The sequence below is a fragment of the Seriola lalandi genome, unplaced genomic scaffold (assembly GCF_002814215.2).
Source record: "Seriola lalandi dorsalis isolate HSWRI2012SDOR001 ecotype SW California unplaced genomic scaffold, Sedor1 jcf7180002054058, whole genome shotgun sequence".
NCBI lineage: Eukaryota > Metazoa > Chordata > Actinopteri > Carangiformes > Carangidae > Seriola > Seriola lalandi.
This window is the reverse complement of record NW_019524611.1, coordinates 49,678-71,900: the sequence shown is the minus strand read 5'-3', so window position 1 is coordinate 71,900 and position 22,223 is coordinate 49,678. Positions and strand designations below refer to the sequence as shown.

Here is a 22,223-nt window from a genome sequence, read left to right as displayed (position 1 = left end):
GTCTTCGCCACATAAGTAGCAGCTGACTTTATTTCACTGGTTTATTATAATTGATGTCAATGACATCAATTATAAGTTTACAGTGAGAGGCCTGACCACCGCCTTCATTAGCCTGAGCAACCAGCTCATGCACACTGGCCTCTTCATAGTCAATAAGATCAGCCACCTTTACTTCTCCACTCAGAGGGTTCATTTCAATAACTCCTGCCATCTTGGGGACATTGTCATTGGCGTCCAGAACACAGATATGGATAGAAGCAGTTCCTGATCTGATTGGATTTCCCCCATCGATTCCATTGATTTTCAGCACATATTCAGCTTGTGCCTCCCGGTCCAAAGTCTTTTTGAGAACTAGTTCCGGATAAGCATTGCCGTTTATTTTTGTAGTCATTTCCAGTGTAAAATGGTCGGGCTCAGTTTATAATCACGGACAGAGAAAAAAACGGGGCTGCTCATTTATATCTGTAATATCCCAAACTAAGCTGTATGCCTGAAGGGGATCTTCCTGTGAGAGCTGATAAATGAGGATGCAGATAGCTGATCAGAAGATTGCCTGAGGCAGTGTCCAGTTCACACAGCTGGCTGGTTCCTTCTGCAACAACCCGGGCTGGGCGAGCATCAAGCTCCGTCGCTTTCAGCTCCAGATCCCGCCCGACTTTCCCGATAACAGACCCCCGCTGCATCTCCTCTGGAAGGACAAGCGGATTTCTCCAGAAGAAACACCAAAAATGAGGCAAAACAACAAAAAGGCAGCCACAGTTTAAAGTTTTTTCATTGGTCCATTACTTTGGAAAATATGGATAAATCCTAAACATATGCCTACAATCAAATATCGAAACTGAAAATGCAGCTGTAATGCAGTGTTTCCCTGCTTCTGTAGCTGAGTAAATCATGCTTTATTAGGGAAGCACAGGCTTAGTGATTCCTCTCTCTATCCCCAATACACCACTGTGCTCTCTCTCTCTTTCTCTCTCTCTCTCTCTCTCTCTCTCTCCCCCCTCCCCCCATATACACCCACATCAACACAAACACTTGCATACACAATCCTTGGCTCTAACCCATACTCCAGTTCCACTGACACAGATAGGGTGAGACACACCATAGCATCCATGAATCAGTGAGTCAGGCATTATAACAGAGCGTCACCAAGAGACTGAGGGGATAATTACAACAGTAGACAGTATGCAGTATAGTATAAGATTAATACATTATATTTGTACATATTTTAATGTAAGCTCGTGCCACACCTGTCCAAGATAACCAGGCTAAGAAGACCAGGCTAAATCAGGTCGTGTTAACTTAATATTATACAAGATGAATAACATCCATGCTTGAAGAAGAAGAGGATGGACACAGTAAAAGCAACACATGAAAACTGTAATGCAATCCTGTACAGTACTTTTGCAATGAACATCACCTGCTTAATTCTTATATTTCTATTCTAATCATTCCTCATTTGAATTCTTCTGACACAATGGTTGTGAATATGTTCAAGATTTCAGTTTGTGGTGGAGTGGAGGTTAACACACCCGTGCTATAACCATGGAAATGACAGTTGACTTCGCACACACACGCCTCTGGCTAATCATACTCAATAACAATATGATGGCCGTGAAAACCAATACGTTTCTAGAATCTGTGATCTCCCAGGAACACACTTGAGTCTGCAACATAAACTCCTTTACAAGTACAAAGTTACTTCCTGTGTCACTGAGGAAGATTAGCTGTTGATTGACTTCTACAGTGCAGTTACTGAGTTTGTTCTCTGCACATCAGTTACAGTCTGGTCTGGACAGGAACAGGCTTGAATATTGAGTTAAGTGTGCAGAAAATATGAATGGGGCCAAATCGCCAGGACATGTACATTTTCTGGGCGCAGGTTAAAAATCACTATCACTGCAGACCCCTCACACCTTAAGCATTAATTGATTCAACTTCTTCCTCTGGTAGGTGCTACAGAGCACTCTACACACAAACAACCAACACAACCCAACACGATTTCCTTCCACAAGTCATTACACTCAGCCAGTTATAGAAGCCATTTGAGATCTACAAACATTTTTGGTCTAACAGAGTGAAGTTAAATCCTCTTAATATACTATCTATGATCTAACATAGACACTGTGCAATAACATTTAAATAATATCCCCTCAGTATGATATACAAAACTGCTGTTAGCTGAAGATATATTCCTCCATCAATATACGCCCATTGTACAAACTCTGAATGAAGAGTAACTTATTATGCACACAGTTTTATGCAGCAGTGAGTCCAGAGATAAAACCTAGTCTCCGACAAACATTCAAGTCACCTATATAAGAGCTTCATAGTGCATCACACTTGACAATATGAAATAAATCATTGTTAACCACAGTGTTGAACAAAAAAAAGTTATGACATTAAATGGAAATAAGGACCCGGGAAAGTGCAGTATTGGAGAAAGCACTAATAAGATGACTTCTTCTGCTAAGAATAAAGTGGAGCTCTAAACATGCATTAACATTCAGAGATTCAAAGGATAACAAATGTGTAGGTTTAGTTTCCGTTTCGCCCCCTGGCCACCATTAATAACTACAAATAAGTACAACAAACCAGTGAGTCCACAGTTTTAAAAGCAGGATGAGCACACAGTTAGGAAGGTAGAGGCCACTGATATTACAAAGAGCTCAGAGACATACTGCCGCTGCGCCGAAAAACTTTGTCATTTAAAGTCAGTTGACTACATGATTTTATCACTGCATGTTTTACTGCTCCTGCTTAAAGATAGATGTTATAAAGATTCGTAGAGTTACTGTGACATAGTAGTAGTAGTCTCATAGATTCCTCTTAAAATTACTGAGAAGACTATAAGGTTAGGCATTACAATAATTAATTTAAGCTGTATATACTGTATAATGATGCTGAGATCTGTGGGTACGGAAACTTGTTAACATAACTCAAGTTGTCTTACAGCAACTCTGATTAAACTCAGTGGGGACACCCAGCGCTGTGCCCAAGCCACACAGCACTTTATAATGCAAGAGCTTTCAAAACCCACAATTGTCAATTTAGTGTTACAGCACATACAGATTTTCATACTTCACGCTCAGCTGGGACCCATATTGTCTTAAATTATTCATGCTGAAGTTGCATGAAATTCAACCCCTTCCAAAAGATAAAATCTAAGCTGGGAGCAGTGCACGGACAGGAAATAAAACTAAGACAGGAGGCAGGGAAATTGGCTCTAATGGCTGGATGAGTGACATGAATAAGAAAAAGAGTTTATAGCACATATGGGAAGAGAATCATCCCCAAGTAAGTGCAAGGGAATTAACTCCAAGTTATTTTGTTGTATAAGTCAAAAACCAGAGATATAATATGTGAAGTTACAAACAAAACACCATAGAGTAGCTACAGCGAATGATATTGTCATTACAGTGTTGTCCACTTAATGTTAAGGTCACACAATCCACAAAACATTATAATGTCATGTATAATATAAGCTGTAAAACCTCACATCACAGAAAAAGAGATCAGTGCTATGCTCACTGTAGCTCTAAATCCCCACTGTTTGAATCCCACTCAGTCCCCTGTGGCTGCTTAGCAACCCCTCTCCAGCACAATATACTCTGAATTAACAGGGTAAAGCGTGACCGCTGCCTCCTCAAAACCACGAGTCAAGGGTGCTCTCCCATCATCAACGCCTTCTCTCAGCGCTGCAGCAATAAAAGCCTCTGATTTATTACAAGATGGCCTCAAATCACACACACAAAAAACAAACAAACAAACAAACAAAGGATACAAAACAGTCTGAAAGCCAGATCAGTGTTAGCGTTGCTGGTGGCTCCACATGAATGTGGGCAGTGGGTATAAGGGACCTGATACTTCGTGTCAAACAAACAAGCTAAATAGAATAAAACTAGTCTCCCTACTTCAGGTGACCACGAACCTTTGAATGCATATTTTCAATTTACTCCCACATCTGTTTTACACCTTATAAACAAAACTAGCTTGTGACCTACATACTGTATAACTGTATATATAATCAGTATAGATGATGATGTGCATTGTCAAGCTTTAAATTCAGCCCTGCATCTCACTTTCTCCAAACTGGATTTGCCACCCTACAGTGCTTGGCTTCACTGTGGAGTATACAGTGATGGCTCTATGACAAATTCACTGAGCAGGCCCTGAGCAATAATGTACAAGTCCCAAACCCCTGTCCTCCTGCTACTATAATCCAGAATCAAATGACTCAGTAATGAAGGTTTCATGAGGATTTTTTTTACCCCTCATAAAATTCGCAGGGAGAAACTGCAAAGAGGTGCACTTTATGAGGGATTTGCTACCAAAATGGACTGAAGGATTAATGTAGTATGAGAAGACATTCTTTTGTGGGGGGGGGGGGGGGGGGGGGGGGTATCAATCACTGCATTGTTTTATTTTTTTTTAAGGTAGTCTTTATCTGTTTATTGGAGAGTAGACAGAGCATGGAGCAGCCCACCCTATGGGCCCCTCTGAGCTGGGATCTGGCCTTGGTGCTGAAGTAAGAATTCACTCAGTCAAATCGATGACGAAGGGATCAATTTTCATATTCACTCACAGCGCTCTGGGTGAAAGAACTGATGCAGGACGCAGAAGAGTGCAAAGTGTCATTTTTATTTTAGTCCATTTCATTTAATGTTTGTTGGCGGGTGTAAAATGAGTTAAAGAGTAGTTGTAGGCTTCAGTGCCCCTGTAGTTCAGCAGCCCTGTTCACGCGTGGCTGTCACTGCCGATGGGTCTTTGAGCAAGACACTGCATGATGGGACCTAACCCCTCACCCGTCTCCCGGGATAAGCGCGTCAGCTAAAAGCGTTAAATGCGAAAGCCTCTGTGAAGACTCAGAAGAAGGGATTAAAATCCGCAACGCTGGGATGTTAAGACTGCATTAGACCTGAATCCTCTCCGCCAGCTGCACGTCGCCCGTGGCTAGATCAGAATTTCATGGAAAAAAACTGCACAGATGCGCCCACATCAGTCCATTTTATGTCGATCTTCTGCAAATGTCATTTTCCTTTAAGATGATGTAAGACATCACTTTACGGGACGGTTTTTTCCCCTCTCTCTTTCTTGCACAGCTTAGAGCAACATTATCTTAAACCTTCGGCCGGACCAAGCGTTTCCGCTCTCAGCAGTTTGGAGAGATGGGTGCGCACAGGAGTCCCGCTTCCATCCTCCACTCTGTGAGCAGCCTCGGAGCATCTTTCAGCATCCCATTTGTGAAGAGCAACGCTCAGTAGCAGGATGATGGGATGCACGCACAGTCTACAGTTTATCTTGCACTGATGTGATTGAACTAGAAGCCAAGAGCAAGAGGGTGAATCTCTCCAGAGAAACTTAGGTGAATTTTTTTTTTTTTTTTTTTTTACTTTTTACTTTGGTAGGAAATTTCAGAGTGAAGTGAGGATTATATTATTTTTAAGTCACAGCCATGACCCATCGCAGTGGATGCGTGTAACACGATGCTGGTTATGATAATCGATCCTGTTCAAAAAAGGATTCACCGTGGGCAGGCACATTTACGCATGGGGTTAATGGATATACTGTAGGCACACCTTTGGGATTGTTTGTCATGAGACCATGGATGTGAAGACTGCAGCCTGAATCAAGACTGTGCTTTGGATCTGAGTGCATCAACACCATGCAGCTACACCCCACACCCTGAACTTCTGGGACGTTTGCGCGACGCGATCGAGACTCAGATTTCGTGCAAGATCTGCAAAAAATGGCACTGAGCGAAAACTGCAAAACGCAACCTGCAAAAGAGCAAGGCTCTGTGCAAAACCCCCCATCGGATGTCATTGAGCTAAATGTGGGTGGACAGGTGTATTACACTCGCCATGCCACCTTGACAAGCTTTCCAAATTCCTTACTTGGAAAGCTGTTTTCTAACAAGAAGGGGTCTTCAAATGACTTGTCCCGGGACCTTAGAGGACGCTATTTTATTGACAGAGATGGCTTTCTGTTTCGGTATGTACTGGATTACCTTAGAGACAAGCAAGTTGTCCTGCCTGACCACTTCCCTGAGAGGGGGAGGCTAAAAAGAGAGGCGGAATACTTCCAGCTGCCAGAATTGGCCAAACTTTTGTCATCCGAGGAGTCAAAACTATTTCCAGACGACTTGTGCTACGGTGATTTCGATGATGTGTCGCAGGGCAGCGACCAGAGGTTTTACCCCTCTTACTCCTTGGACAGGAGGTATGGCTACATCACAGTCGCTTTCAAAGGCGTTTGCGCGGCAGGAGGCAGAGAAAGTCAAAGTGATGCCAAAGCCAAAAAGTTACCGCGGATCTTCATCAGCAGCAGGATCGGCTTGGCAAAAGAGGTGTTTGGAGATGCCCTGAATGAGAACAGGGACACCGACAGACCACCGGACCGCTACACCTGCAGGTTTTACCTCAAGTTCAGGCACTTGGAGAGAGCTTTTGACATGCTGTCAGAGAGCGGCTTTCACATTGTGGCCTGCAATTCGTCCCTGACTGCGTCTTCCATCGGTCATTACGCGGATGACAGGGTCTGGTCCAATTACGCACAGTACATCTTCTACCGTGAGTGGAGATTTATTCCTTCACATTATAATTCCATAACTTATGTGAATTTAATTGGAGGCTTTGACCTTCAGAAGTCACAATGAAATCAACAAAGTAGTTAAACACAGACAACACCCAATGTGCAAAACAGTGCCCCTCCCTCCCCCTAGGTAACCACATCCAGGCTATAGACACATCCATATGGTGTTGTGTGAAGGGCGTTTTACACATTAAGTAAGTGTAATTGTAAAATTAAATTTTTTTTTAAAAGTTTAGTTAAAATAGTTTTCCATATAAAAGGTCTAATGTGTTTGCATGGTGCAGATTTAAAGGCGATGGGCAGAAACAAATGTGTAGCTCACACCACCAGGAGGCATGGTCGGGTTGCAGCACATCCTTCCTTCTTGAATTTTTTGCATCCCCTTGCAGTGACTTTAAACTTCAGTTCTGGGTCCGAGATGAGAGGCAAACTTGCCCACAGCCCTCATGAGAGTTGAGTCACAATGCTGCTACACTTCAAGTACACATGCGTCATGCGTAAACAGATGCTCAGATTCTGCCAACCGATGGGTCATGAATAATATAGCACCAGTGGGCAGCAAGATTTCACATGAGCGCTGCTGCATTCTCTATGAATCAGCTTTGATTTTCACTTGCCTAGAAAGTTTGTTCATCAGCAAATGCTTTAATTAGCTGCAAATGTGGTTCATTCCACTCTTTGCAGAGGGAGGAGTTGGACCATATGGCCAATTAAAAAGCACTTTGTTCGTTATTCTGAATGGCTCCCTTTGGAAGAGCTGAAGACAACTCAGTTGGTAGGTAAAGGTTGGAGACGCAGGAGGGTGGGCCGAGGAAGAAATGACATATGGGTTGCTAATGATTTACCAATAGTGTTGTTAATTCAGGCTAATTATAACAGAGAGGTCTGCCATGACCTGCAGTAATATCCAGCCAAGTAGGATTTTCCTGAGTCATTCAACTTTTTGAAGCACAGCATATGGTGTAGGTGTTAACCCCCCTTCCCCATTAACAGACACATCCCTAGGACAAAGGCATGTGATGGGATGGTAGGAGGTGGAAGCAAAGGAGGGAAGAGACAGGGGAGAAACTTATAAGTACAGCATGGAAAGAAAAAAAGAAACAGAGTAAGAAGAGCACACGGAGGAAAGAAAAAGTGAGAGGGAATTTAAGGAAGCGAGCTGAGAGGAAGTGGAGAAGAGGGAGGCAGGCAGATGGAGGAGAGAGTGGCTGAGCATGAGGGATGAGGGAGTAAAAGTTGCATGAGACCTGGCCATGGGGAGAAAGAACTGAGGCAGAAAGAAGAGAGAGGGAGCGAGGAGCAAAAATAGATTAAAGTATCAGACAGGAAAGTTCATCGAGTCCGAGGGAGGAAACATTTTTGGGTGGAAGAAGAGTGAGAGAGAGACTGGGTTTTCATTAAAAGAGAGCAGACAAGGTGATGGTGTAAGGAAACACACACATATACATAGCGAGCATTAGGAGACAGAGTCCTAGTGAGGATGATGGATAGACACATCAAAGGCAGACAGGCGTGAGACCCCTTGCTTCACAGCAGCACAGCAGCCCGCATCCACTTTCAAAACTAATACTGTAACCTGATTCTGAATGTGGGACATTGGCTGGCCTAGGGCAGGTACTGTAGTCCTAAACTAAGAATACATGTAGACAAGTGCACCTTTGAGGGGGGGGGGGCATGAAACAGATGTGCTTTATTGTTGTTTGTTGTTTTCAGCGGAACGCTTCACTGCTGTCTTTTTACCCCCCCACCCCCCACCCTCTTGGGCCTGCCCCATCCCATCCAGTCACATATGGAGTGAAAGAAGGAGGCTGTGTTTGTTGAGAGTGTAAGAAGAGCAATCCGGCACAGTAAATAAATTGAGAGACTTTCTTCCAGCCTGTCAGTTCCTTAGCATCATCCATGTTGCTCTTCTTTTTTCAGTGCATCAGTTGCTTTCTACAGACTCCACTGACTCTCTGTATTAGTGCAGACTCCAGTTTCCAAAATACCCAAGGTGGTTATTCATCACTTTACAGTGCAGTATCATCTGTATTCACAGTCAAGGGATGAATTCCTTCATAAAGTTAAGACACTCTATACTCCAAATTATTGTCACCCACTCCTGCCTGGTTGGGTGTATGCTCTTGGTTTCTCCACAGACTAAAACAAATGATACTTTCAGCAAAAGGGCAGTCTCCTTAGGAGGACACAGTGTCTGAGCATTCATCATGGACAAGAGTCTCTGCACCTGATGGCCATGATGAATAATTCACATTTAACCTGGTATGACTTGTTCACCCTTTGAATAAAAACTCTGAGTCTGAGAGAAATGGATCACAATTGATTACCAGCACACAGTAGAATTAACAGAACTGAGATATTAGATTAGTTTGGATCAGCTGCTTAATGACATTACTTTAAGGAAAAGCATGGATGCCCATATCTGCCAGTAAAAGAATAAAAAATATATAGATGAAAAGTTAGTCATGATAAAAGAAATGCTTGTGGAAAGTTAAAATTCAAAGATCAAAACTTGTGAGATAGTGTGTCAACATTTTTGGATAAAAAGTCAAAATTACAAGATAAATCAAAATTCTGAGATTTAAAAGTAAACAATTCTTCTGATTTTCTATCTCAGAATGAAGAAATAAAAAGTCAAAATTTTAATTTATGAAGTCAAAATTGTGAAAGAGTAAGTCAAAATTTTGACTTGCATACAGTATAGATGGAGAATTTTGATATAGTAAATAAAAGTTTTATATCAACACATAACAATTTTTCTTTTCATTGCAAATAGATTTTCCATTGTAGGTAATCCTGTCAGGGTATTTGTCAAGCAGAAATGCGTGTTGTTTAGCATGATAGGGACATTTGGTTTTTCGGTTGGCAGTCACAACATTATTGCTGCAGTGATTAAAAACTCTAACCTCCTGGTTGGCGCATGGGACTGGTCTCCTTATTGCCAATTATCTCTGGGGAAAGAGGAGAGCGTTGGCTAATTTAAAAGCAATCTGTGATCTCAAAATATTTCCTCGTCTCCACTCATCCACTGGAGATGCAATTTAGAGAGATAAATGCTAAGCTATTTTCAGGGCAATTTAAAGAACAAGTCATATTTTATCATAGAATAGGTTGTTTCAGTCAGTTCACAGGCAAATATTAATCATGGGACAAAGTCACATCATAACCTGCTTTGACATTACAGCTTCCACATCACAGTGGCTTAGCAAATCATCATTGAGCATTGGTGCTGGTATCATCAGAGATAGTTTCATCTCTCCTACACTGAAAGAGCTGTGCAGAAGTGTCCTGTCAAAATGGGAAACAGTAAAGATGGAGAATGATTATACTTGCCAGGTGTGCTCTGTTAATACAACTGTGCAGTCTTCATTTGGGCTGTGAATGAGACGATGTGTGGCCATAATGGCTCCTGAACAATGGCCACAAGGCGGCAAGGGAGAGACCGGGGGAAAGTAATCAATTGCTTGGGTGTAATAGAGGCAGAGATTGGGCCGTCCCCCAGCTCCCAGAAAGCCTGGAGTCTGGATGGATTGGCATCGCCTACAAGAGATGGATGGTGCTCCCATGAATAACTCATATACGTCTTAAAGAGCACCTGGGCAGAAAAATGGTCAGGAGTAACGCACGGGTGTGTGCGCTTGTGCCATTTTTTCTCACAATAGTTGCAGAACCTTGTGCACTACATCAGCCCAAGTAGACAATCTGGCTCACCTTGGGAGTAAATCTGAGTTTATTGAAAAGGTGCAGATGCAAGAGGAAAATGCAGTTTTTGAAATCAATCACTTTTTAAAGCAGCATGCACTGAATTTAGAAGGGCCATGGTGGTGGTTTTTCATGTTTTAGGTCATTAGAAATAAAACTTTGCTGCTGGTGCTGCTGCTGTTTGTTTTCTAGATCTTACTACAAGCTTTTGTATTGATTTCTAGGGAGCCGTTAGTTTCCATTTCAGCTTCAGGTGCTGAATACTAACCCTTTTATGTATGAAGTAAGATACTTCACACAAACCCTCTCACACTGTCTGTACATGATTGTCTTATGTTTTTTTTCCCCTCAACAATATAATGCAGGACTGCTGACTCACAAATCACAGATGTTGGGGGTGTCCTTGAACGCACCAACAAGGAGAGTTTTCACACTATAGTCCCTGCTTCATTACCAAGTGATGATAAAGCAAAATGACAAATAAAATGAATAAGTATAGACTTTGATGGATTACCTATCTCAAGCAATGTTCAAGTTTCATATTGAACTGAATCGAAACCAATTCCTTCATTAAAGGCAAAATGTCAATCTAAACCTGAAACACTTGAAACTTCCACTCACAGTTCTTTTAAAAGAAGAAACTAAAACTTAACGGTACTGTTCAGCCATAATTTACATACTGTAATTTTTTGTCCTGGTTCTGCCATTTTTGCACGGTGTAGCTGTTGGAGAACAGGTATAACAGCTCTTACCATCTGACATCTAACACCTTAATGATCCCTCTAGAGACACTTAATGGCTACTGGGATGGTGAAACTTACACTGTGGGCAGGGCCGAGTGTTTCCTGAAGACAGGGGGATCGTCCCTGAAGGGAAGCTTTGTAAGGTTTTTTTAAGGTATGACTCTGAACTGATGTTATCTAAGTTAGTGCTGGGAAATTTAAAAATGGATGTGATGCATGAGCTAAGTGTTACATGTAATTTCTTCAGATGCATCTCTTTGAATATCACCTACTTCACAGGGTGAGGGACGTCAGAATTGCCCATCTTCTTCCATCCAGTCTCTTGAGGCATCATTGAGGTCATGAAAAGACCTCTGCGAATACTAAGGACGCCTTCTCGTTTTCCACCCGCCTCATCTTGCTTTATCGGTCCTTGTGCAGTGGAGTGGTGTGGTGCTGGGTCAGGGGACAGGCCTACAGGGAGAGGCTGATATAGACATTTCAATCTGTCTGCGTGGCTTGTTCATCTCCCTGTCAGGGAGACACTCAGCAGGCAGCCACCCTCTGACTCTGGGAGGGGACAGCAACCGCTTGTCATTAACAATCAGCCAGTGAAGCTGTCACTCTCCTCATGGAAAGCAGATCATTTGGGCCAAGGCTGTCTACGAGAGAATATAAGAGGTGCTCTGTGCCCTTGAATTAGGTCATGGGAAGCTTTTTGGGACTCCATGGGTTACCCAGACCAACTGCTGCTGTTGAGGGGGTTTCAGCAGAGTGGGTTGGCGGGGGCCGAAGTAATTGATATTGACAAATTCAAATGTATGCAGATATTACAGACATTATTATATCTGGCAAGAAGATGGCTGTAACCATCAGTCAGGCTGGACACAAACTGCTGAAGTGATGCTTTTGCAGCAAATAGGACTATCTTGGTGAAATGGATTTCCCTCTCCCTGTAAGGAAAGTCACTGCCTTTGCAAGACAAGCCTTTTGTCTGCTGCAAGGACACGCTGGCCTAATTTGTGAGCTAACAAGCATGTAAACTACACTCTTCCTGAGGCAGTGACAGAGTAAAAATTATTTGTGTAACTGGATATGAGAGCCGGAGAATATAAGAGTGTGTCTAAGATCAGAGCTTCTCCACTCGCTTACAGAGCTTAACTCCCTGACTAGCTGCATGAATATGCACATTTAACCCGCCAGACAAAATTACCCCAAATACATAAAGCTTTTTTCACCAAAGTAACAAGTAGCAGTTTTTTTTTTTTTTTTTATCCCTATGTTTATTTCACAACCAAAATGTTTTTGTGCTAGAGCTGTGCAGCAACTGAAGCATTTGTAGATAATTCACACCACTCAGGCTCAAAGGATTTAGTTGCGTATGGACAAATAAGAGGCAGTAATGAAAGTGAATAAAATAGATGTGTTTATTTAAGAAATTCCGAAGTTAAGTGTTTTTTTGTCTGAGTCAGACAGCTTGAATGTAAAATACTGCTTTGTGTTCAAAACTTCTTTTCATTTATTTAGATTAAGGGTGCAGTTCATATCACTGCAGAGATTCAAATATGAGAGGCAGACAGCTTTGGGTCACTCAAGTCTGAAAATAAAGTAAATTGCATTATGGCCTCCTGGTGCAATAACAACACAAAACTGCTGAGTGATGAGTCTTTCTTCGTTCGTTTTTGTTCATTTATTTATTTAATTTTGCCTCTCAACGTTCAGCATGTGACTGTGCCGAGCCTCTCTCAGATTACATGACTGAAGCACAGAGCTGCTCTGCCTTTAAAGAAATAATCATCAGACACCCATGATGAGTCAGTTCAGGGGCAGAGATAAAAACAAACACACTAATGTCTGACAAGAAACCCACTGACATTTGAATTTGAGTTTGTCAGAGCTCCCTGCCTTCAGTCCCCATCGTGTCCTACTTTCCTGCCATTTAAAACCTTTAAATGGATAAAAAAAAAAAAAAAGAAGTGTCATTTCAGTCCAACATCCAGGAAGGTGAATTTCCATGAAAGTGACCTCTCTCAGGCACGAGGACAAACACCCCTGCTTTCATTAGATATGGAGAGGAGTTTGAGGATAGCCTGTGAGACACGCCTGCGTGCCCCTGCGCAGAACTCCACTCCCTCTCTCTGTCTTATTTATGAGAAGTGCAGACACAGCTTGGGTCTGGTCTGAGGACGAGCCCCAGTCTTTTAATGTGGTTGGAATATGATCTCTTAGACAGACTGTATAGATCTGTGAAAAACAGAATGCAATCAATGGCTTCCCTGAAAAGATACCTAAGTGTATTACATACACCCACTTGTTTAAATGTACCCAAGAAAGACTGTGTTTCCTGACAAGGCTCTTAGTTGTTTCCTGTCTTGGCTCTGACAGGGACATCAAAGCTCCGCTCTCACACAAATAGATTTCTTTTTTGCATTATGGACTATACGGCAGCAATTGTTTCCATGTCCGGGCTCTATTTAGACAAATTGTCGGCTACAACAAAATGAATGCCCAGGTGCTTCTCAGGCTGTCAGTGGCTTTTATACAATTCATTCTCCTGCATGGCCTGAAAATTTTATGATGCTATTATTGGGTGTTGGCTAGTTTCCTAAACGGGTTGCCCCTCTGGACTACAGCATCCATCCATTTAGAAACAATGCTCAGCCTCCCGCCTCTTGATCCTCCCTGCTAAAGCGCCTGCATCCATTTGCCCGGTGCTGCTCGTCTGCTGGATTCAACTAGATTCATTTTCTGTGGGGGGAAATTGGTGCAGTGATTGGCCTCTTCACTCATGGATTAGCCATTAAAAAGCTGTTAGTGACTCTCTCACTATCTGCCCAATGCAATCATCGCACCAGAGATAAGGTCATTATTACAGTGCGCGCAGAGAGGTTAAAATCTCCCTTGAACTCTGTTCAGTATAAATTGGTGCATGCACTGGAAGGAGGTAATGGACAAATTATTGCTCCCTCTGAGATATCATTGGTATTGAGTCTCTATCATCACAGTGGAAAAAGCTATTAAGAGGGTTTTAGAGTCTGTGTGCATGAGTTTATTTCTCATACACTGTTGTTTATATTACAGTGAGCAAAGCAGTTTTCAACACTGCACATCTCTACCTGTTAGTACATCTTAATGAGACCATAGTTCACGGATATTTTTGGAAATGAAAGACATCTACTGTGTTTACTGTCTTTTCTTGAACACTTCACAAGCCAGCAAGCAGTACAGTACAGTATTTCTGGTTCATAATTAGCAGTGTAGGAGGATGTGAGATGAGACAAGAGGTAAGCACAGGAGGGAGAATGAAGGCTACTAAAATCTGGTCGTACCAGGTTCACTGCTCATCCCATCTTTGTGACAGGAGGTCAGGACACCTGCAGGGTCTGCAGGCACATCTATTCACTCCATTATTCACTGACCTGGTTCTGTTACTACCCAACATAAACTTTTTTCTTGTGTGTTTACCTGCTTTTCTACCTTGTTGCCTCCCTAAAGGTAGAAAGCACATTCGTATACTTATTTGACTGAGTGATCTGAAAACACAAAAATAATACACCAACTCCTTGGCAGCCAGGTTACAATTCTAATAAGAAACTGTGACGGCAAACCAGATTGCTTTGGCTCTGAGGCAAACTTTGCCTTGGGAAATGGGAAAGGTCTTTTAGGGAGTCACACTGAACTGCACTAAGCTCTGGGGTCCTCCTTATCTGAGGAGGCAATATGCACAGCCCCAATTAAATGTCAAAGCCAATAACTTGCATGTTCTTACATCTAAATACCCACACACACCACCACACACACTCATCTGCCATTCGTTTAAAGATATTTGTATGACATTGAAACTGCTGCGTAGGCATTTGTCAGCATTTGTTTGATCAGTACAACTGTTTCTTTTGATTAGTTGTGGAATCTGTCACCATACAGACAGCTGGGACATTGGGTCATGCTGCAACAGAAAATGTACTGCATGTGGTCAAAACAACTGACAAGTGTGTTTGGGTTTATGTGTTTCCTAGGCGGGCCCTCTAGGTGGTCGTCTTCTCACTGTGACTGCTGCTGCAAGAGCCACAAAAGTGAGCGTGAGGGAGAGAGCGGCACTTCCTTCAACGACCTCTCCACGTCCTGTTCTGAGACCCAGTCAGAGGCCAGTTCCCCTCAAGGAACCGTGATCCGTGGCCCCGTGAGACGGCAGCCCAACATCCAGACACTGGACCGCCACATGCCAAAAGGACCAGTTCATATGCTGCAACAGGCAGAGATGCGCCGCAAGACTGACATGCTCCGCGTGAGAACCTTCGGGGTCCGGGAACGAGAGGCAGCGAAGAGGAAAGCAAATAAGGAGAAGATGACTCCTGAGCAGGAGCTGGAGAAATGCATTCAGGACTTCCGGCGCATTAGGATTCCTGATCACTTTCCAGAGAGGAAGTACATGTGGCAATCAGAGCTCCTGAGAAAGTACCGTCTCTAAATACGAGTGTGAAGAAGAGAAAAGACAGGCGAAAGAAAGAGAGATGGTACTGTAGTATCATGTCAACATCAGTGGAGAGTATTAACTGCATAGGCAATAGACTGCACCCTCTCAGACACATACTGTACTAAAAAAAACTATGGCCACTTTTCTGCCAGCATGACTAGAGGAGCACACACAGTACAAGGCAGCGTGAGTCATTGATTTGTGACGTATGCACAGTGTTGTGTATGATATGCACATGTGTAAATCAGGTTACTCCTGTTGGGGCTTACATCGCTAACCCTGTTCTCAACTCAGAGAGCTGGGAGCCAGGCATACTAAAGTCTACTGCTATATCACTAGTTGAAGCAACAAAGCAACCTCAGGGGCAACATCATATCAATTCATCAACTTAACACATATTGTATGTGCAATTGCCCTCAATAGCTGTTTTTTAAATGGATGTACCCAGATGGTGCTGTGAGTTAGCAATGGAATATCACTATACTCCACTGATAACACATATACTTATAGTAAGCTTTGGTAACGGCACTGCATGTCATTTCACCCTTAGCATAATTATGCAATATCAAACAAAATTTCAATTCACTGTTTAGTGTGATGGGTAAACATGGTGTGATATGACTGAGACTAACGTAAATGAGGAAAGCACTGCCTAGATATGTTTGCCATTGTGAAAATTTTTGTCTAATGTCATTATGTGTTGGATAGACGATGTTGTGTAGGTAGAATATAATGCCAATGGATATTGATCTAATTCTTGATTGTAAGTGTGCAAAAAAGCTAATAAATGCGTTAGAATTGTATTTATTAATAGTGGACTGTCTCATGACCTTCAACACATTTAGATTTAAAGGGACAGTCCAGTCTTTCTCAACCTGCTTTTTACTCATAATTGACCCTTCACTAATCTGTTCTTCCAAACAGCATACAGAAGCAAGTTTAGCATCTATAACTAGGCAGGCAGGCCTGTCAAGCTTTAGAGTTCTCCACATGTTGAAGTGGCGTGCGCAGGGCCAAAAACAGAAAACCACAAATATAAGGAAAAGATTTAACAGTGTGTTCAAACGTATGTTGTAAATATTAGCATCTAGTTTACTGTTGAACCTAACCCAGTCATACCTCCAAGGCACCAAGGGACTTGTCATTATCACTAACATAACATTTTGTGGGCTTACAGGTCATATTCAAGAGGACCTTTTATGCTTTTCTGAGTTTTCCCTTTCCTTTCTCAGTTGCCTGGAGGAATTTACTTTGTATACTCTGCTGACGGCATAACCACAAAGAAGTCAATGGCTGGAGTCCATTTTTACCACGTTTCCCTCCACTGTAAGTACAAACATGTTGAGGTTATTTCTGAAGGATGGGGCAGTTCCAACTTTATGTCGCCCAACGGGAGACTCAGGCTCACAATCTGTATGTCTGCACTATTATTTGTGGATTTGTGATGTTTAACTGGGTCACTGACGACCCGATCGCATTAGTGTGAAGCAGCTTAGCAACACACACAAAGATATAAATGCCGAAACAATTGTCAATATTGACATGCTGTATCTTGTTAGATCGGCCAAGTTATCCACTGAAAAATTAACTGAATGGTTAAATTCAGTTAATTTTTCTGTAGCCGTAAACCAGCAAGACAGCGAAGGGTGGGGACTCTCTATCTTTGTAGAGGTCATGAAATCCGTTTGTCTGTCCATTATTTGATTATTTATATCACTTTAGTTTGTAACTATCTGCAGATAAAAAAAAAATCAAAAGTTTTTCATAAAAATATTCCAAGTTGAATATCGTCATGTGACGTCCATTACAGAGCGAAGAGTGACCTTTTCACAGCTTCTCTCCACCTTTCTGGCATTTCCCTCCTGCTCCAGTATCGCTTTCAAAGGTGGATCAAGTCTATCATCTTCTTGTTCAAGATTGAACTCTCAACCGGCTCAAACCGATAAGGCAGAACCGATGCCATTGCCACAACCATTTGTTTACAGAAAGCAGGACATGGTCGGAATGTGCAGTTGCAAGTGTAGTGGCGTAAAAGTCATTTACTAAAAGTCATTTATTAATTTTCTGTATAGTCCAGATAATTGAAAAATATATTTAAGTACAGCACTCAAGTAAATGTACTTTGTTACTGTCCACCTCTGAGTGTAAGATGTCCTAAAGTACAAGAAAAATAATATCTTCTTGGAACAATGAAGCATGTAAATCTATTTTAGTAGACACCAAGAATACAATGATGAACATTAAAGATAGTCATAACATGTCCTCCTTAAGAAGGGAGTAAGCTGAAACCTTAAAACGTCAGACAGAGAGGCACTTTCAACCAACCTGGAGCTAACGTTAGCTGAGATCGACAACATTTACTGGCATAATCGATGGTCTAGTTGCTTTTTCTTTCTTTTTTTTTATACCTCTGTGAAATGTTGTGATTCACAGTTGAGGTACTTCATCTTTGGCTCAGCACGATACTCTCCTGGTTAAATCATCAGTACAAAAGATTAAGAACTCCATTACAAAGTGCTGAGTTTTCTGATAAAGAGTTTAAGGCACTAGACTGTGCTCATAAACGTGGAGCTAGACGTTAACTACGACTCTCAAGGCGCATATAGGTAAGAAACAGAACTTAAAAATGTTTTGACGTGAGCTTTTCAAAGCTGATAACACAATCTGCTGCTTAAATCAATTCAGTTTTAAATTCAGGATCAGTTTGTGAATTCAACAACAATGGTGTCATGTTTTGTTGGAGGCAGAAAGCCAACAGAGGACTGTCCCACAAGACAACAAGCCTCAGAGAGGTAATGGTGTTCCTGTGGTCACGTATCTCCACAGCAGACTGAGGAGGAAAACTTTGCTTTTGTATTGTGCAGCGTTCGCATTTGTCAAAGTGGCTGCAATCGTGAGAACGAGACCCAGTTTGTAGCGTATTCCCATGTTTCTTCTGTGAGAGATGACAGCATATTTTACAACAGCTTGATGTATGTTTTTTCCCTGAACCTTGGATTTCCCAGATACAGAATATCTGATACTGGGCTGAAAACAAAACCATAATATCTAGTGTTGCACCCATCATCACCAGCTCACCCCACACAAAACCGGCTTCATTTAAGAAGTGAAATAGATCCTTCCTTGTTGACATTTTAATGTGTGCCTCATCCTCTTGAGAGGATCTCAAGGAAACGGAAAGAGAACTATAGCTGCGCATCACAAGCACCATTTATAGAGAGCACTATTTTTAGCAAACAGATTTCTGCAGTGTCGCCACATTGCATCCATAAGGAGCAAGGCTGAGGGACCGAATTGCTGCAACCCCTAAAACAACCGTGTGATGATAGATGAACAACTGCTACTCTCTTGGGACAGTGAGTGTCCTCCAACACAAGTTCAAAGGGAAATGCTTCGTTACGGCTTGGAGATACATTTTGCACTATATGCAGAAATGCATATGACAATAACTAGATTGTAAGTATAAGTCATATACTTCTGCAGCCCTTCTACCTTTGTCAGCATGAGGGCTTTAATGCAAACTGAAACCTGTAATCCTGAGCAAAAAGACATCAGCCTGTCCCCATATGTTACAAAAGAGAAAGTTGAAAAATAATCTCAAGGCTTTCAAGTCTCTATTTAGCTACTATTTAACTAAGAAGAGATATGGGTTAGGATGTGAATGGACTTCCAGAAACTCAATAAAATAAGGGCATTAGATTCTTAATACCCCAGCAGAGAATAAACCAGCGAAAACCTGGAAGGGGACTGTAACATAATGAATTTGTCAGGGATATAGCGGCCATTCTTCCTCTCCTCCTCTCTGCACCCAGACCCATATCTCTTCCTCTCAGCCTGCATTCAATAGGAACACAGCATGAAATCTCTCAGTTTGAAATCCAATGCCCCTTTCCTCGTCTTTGAAAACCCGATCCGCTTTGGATGGCATTTCGCCTCGCACTATCTGAATCCTAATACCCCAATAAAAAATCAATGAATCAGTTTTTGCATATCAAATATACACAGTGTCACAGAGTAGCCTGGCCTGACCCAGATGACCTTGCTGGCCTATCCCACAGAACCACCTGAACAAAGCTGTTGCCACTCTGCTTTCGTTACAGATCAATAGCCTCAGATCCTGGCCTTGGCCTTCTAGTCTTTACAGGCGGTCGATAACCAACATCCTCCTCTAGGATGCAAAGTAACATTAAATCTTCAATCAAAAAACATCCCTGCCACCACTAACCGCCCTCAATTATCCAGCAGGGTTGCCTGCAGGGCTCGCATTTCCCACAACAGCTTTCTTTAGCAGGGGACAGGTCTGACAGCGTGATTACAGCCCTTGTATTAGAAAATTACTGCAAAGCCTGAGTGGATACAAGAGTGGGAAAATTACCCTGTTTATCAGATATTAGGCGACCAGAAAAGACTGTTATTCACACATGGAATAAAAGAGGCATGATGTAAAAATCAAGTGAACAGGATTTTATTTTTCAGGTAAAGATTCGATTCTGTATTATATGAGGTATAGGAGGAAACTGTAATTCACTTTCCTCTTATGATATAAATCCAAGGTGATAACTGGTAACTGGTTTTATTGTTGCAACACATGGAAGAAGTCTGGAGCTATACAGGCACAGGATAATTTATACCGAGCGTGACATCAGGAATAGAAAGCTGAAAATTCAATTTATCTCTTTGCTCTGAAAAAAACCCCAAACTCTTACTGGGAGAGGTCTTGTTGCCTGCAGCGCATCTCCATAAATATCCAAGACCAACATGTTTTTCTGCTCACTCATCTAATTTTAGATGACTGACATCTCAGAGTTTTATAAACACTGGAGAAGTGGATGGAAATGTGGGTGACTAACTGGCAGACTGAAGATCTTTCCCCTGAGGTTCACATCATTGTTATTTGCATATTTGTTCATCATGATGCCAAAAAAGCGTATTCCCTGGATTATGCCACCATGCACTCTGAATTTTCAAGAAAAAAGACGGATAATGATCTCACGAAAAACAAAACATTTACATGCTATTGTCACAACATCGGGGCCCAGTTTTCCTTTTAGCTTCACTTCATCTGTATATGTTTCAACTTTTATGATGTTAACAGGGTCAGTTTTCCCTTTTCAGCCGCATTGTGCTCAGAGCTGTGATTATATTAAACCTACATACTGTGTGCTCTTTCGTTGGGGAGCCTGCAGGGACGTAGTTAGAGAAATGGGAGCCAATTTACAGCCTCAGAGTACATTTGGGGTCTTACTCTGGCCTGATTCTGCCAAGTCCAATGTGTGGAAATACCAGTGGAACAGATTACAAATGAATCCAGGGGAAGAAATGACAAAATCATGGTGAATGTCACCACCATCACTCCCTGCAGAAAACTGGGAGCGTTACTCAGTGCGGTGGGGCTTCCCAGCTAGAGAGGAAGACAAAAGCACACGTGTGGGCACAACACAGGCTTACAGGGAAGTACAAACATGCATATCAGATCTTTGGGCCACACATTAAGTGAAATACACATCCACACATTCCCTCTGGAAATTTTGACTTTTAAAGATTTAATTTGACAGTGAAATATCTGTCTCCAGGATTTCTGCGTCAACAACAAACATCTACAACAAAGTTGAGTAGACTTTTGTTTGTGTTGTTTAAAGCACAAATAAATTATATTCAAAAATGCAACAGCACCATCTCTCTCTCCAAAAACAGTGTCCCAGTTACTCTGGGAAACTGACAGACTCTGCTGTGAACAGGTTTCTTTGGAACTACTTTCGACTGAAGAAATAGTCCCCGTAAAAACTGTTGACTTACTGAAGGTCTGTCAATTATTCAGGATAGGAACTGACTTCTAGAACAAGAGATGTGTGATGTTGATTTTTAGTTTTCACAGTGCCACAAACAAAACACCACTCCCCTCCACTGTATGGAAGTGGTGCAAATATCTCAAAAACTGGGCAAGTAAAACCACACTGCAAAATGTTAATGTACACTAATAAGTTAACACTAATGCAATCTAATAAAACTGTCCTGAAATACATCTCACCTCCATTAAGCTTATAATGTTTAGTTTTCATTGAAACTGTTGATGCTAATTCAAAACTCTAGACACTGTGGAGGCTGCAGTTTGTGTTGCGATTGGATTGTCTTGTGCTTTAATGTGTGTAAAGGTGTTTCTAATATTTCGTCCACCTCACTTATATGAACGACGGTAAACCAAATAAGCAACACCAAGACGATAGGATTTATAGCAGGCCTGGCAGTGTAATTATTTATTTATGAAAATACCCATGAGGGCCAAAAAGTTTAAGAGCCTAAGTTCAACTTAGACCGTGGTTCGTCAGTAGTTCTGTTACACACACACACACACACACACACACACACACACACATACACGCAAACAAGTACACTGGATTTCAGTGACAGGTGTCAGTCAGTAGTGCTGACTTCAGCAGGCATTGAGTCCACTGTGAGTATGCTTTTGCACTTCTTTGGCGCCCGCTCTCCTCCCTCAGCTTGCTGCTCTGGCGCCAGCACTGAGATATCACGACAAACACATGATCATTCGCCTCCTCAGACAACCACTGTCAGCATTACAGTTAGTTATCTGCATTACCTGTGCGGCCCCACACATTCTTGGATGTTCTCCAAACTCCCCCTGGGATCCATTCAGCCTCCTGCACAAAATCAAGGTTCTGAATCCAGTTGCAAAGCTCCTAATGAGGAAAGATATCCAGGGGTCCCTAGCGACA

The 22,223-nt window shown here is 42.1% G+C and overlaps 1 protein-coding gene across 1 annotated transcript; it reads left to right on the top strand.

Moving 5' to 3' along the window:
* The first annotated feature begins 4,835 nt into the window (after positions 1-4,835).
* Positions 4,836-16,292, top strand: LOC111652688 (BTB/POZ domain-containing protein KCTD16-like). Its single transcript, XM_023403032.1, has 2 exons — positions 4,836-6,569; positions 15,032-16,292. The coding sequence occupies exons 1-2, from the start codon at positions 5,747-5,749 to the stop codon at positions 15,481-15,483; spliced, it is 1,275 nt and encodes a 424-aa protein (XP_023258800.1). The 5' UTR covers positions 4,836-5,746; the 3' UTR covers positions 15,484-16,292.
* Positions 16,293-22,223: the final 5,931 nt, after the last annotated feature.

Bases quoted from the DNA above. Each gene is read 5' to 3' on its own strand.
- LOC111652688 (XM_023403032.1), top strand. From the start codon at position 5,747: ATGGCACTGAGCGAAAACTGCAAAACGCAACCTGCAAAAGAGCAAGGC. The intron at 6,570-15,031 runs GTGAGTGGAGAT...TGTGTTTCCTAG, and splicing joins CGCACAGTACATCTTCTACC to GCGGGCCCTCTAGGTGGTCG.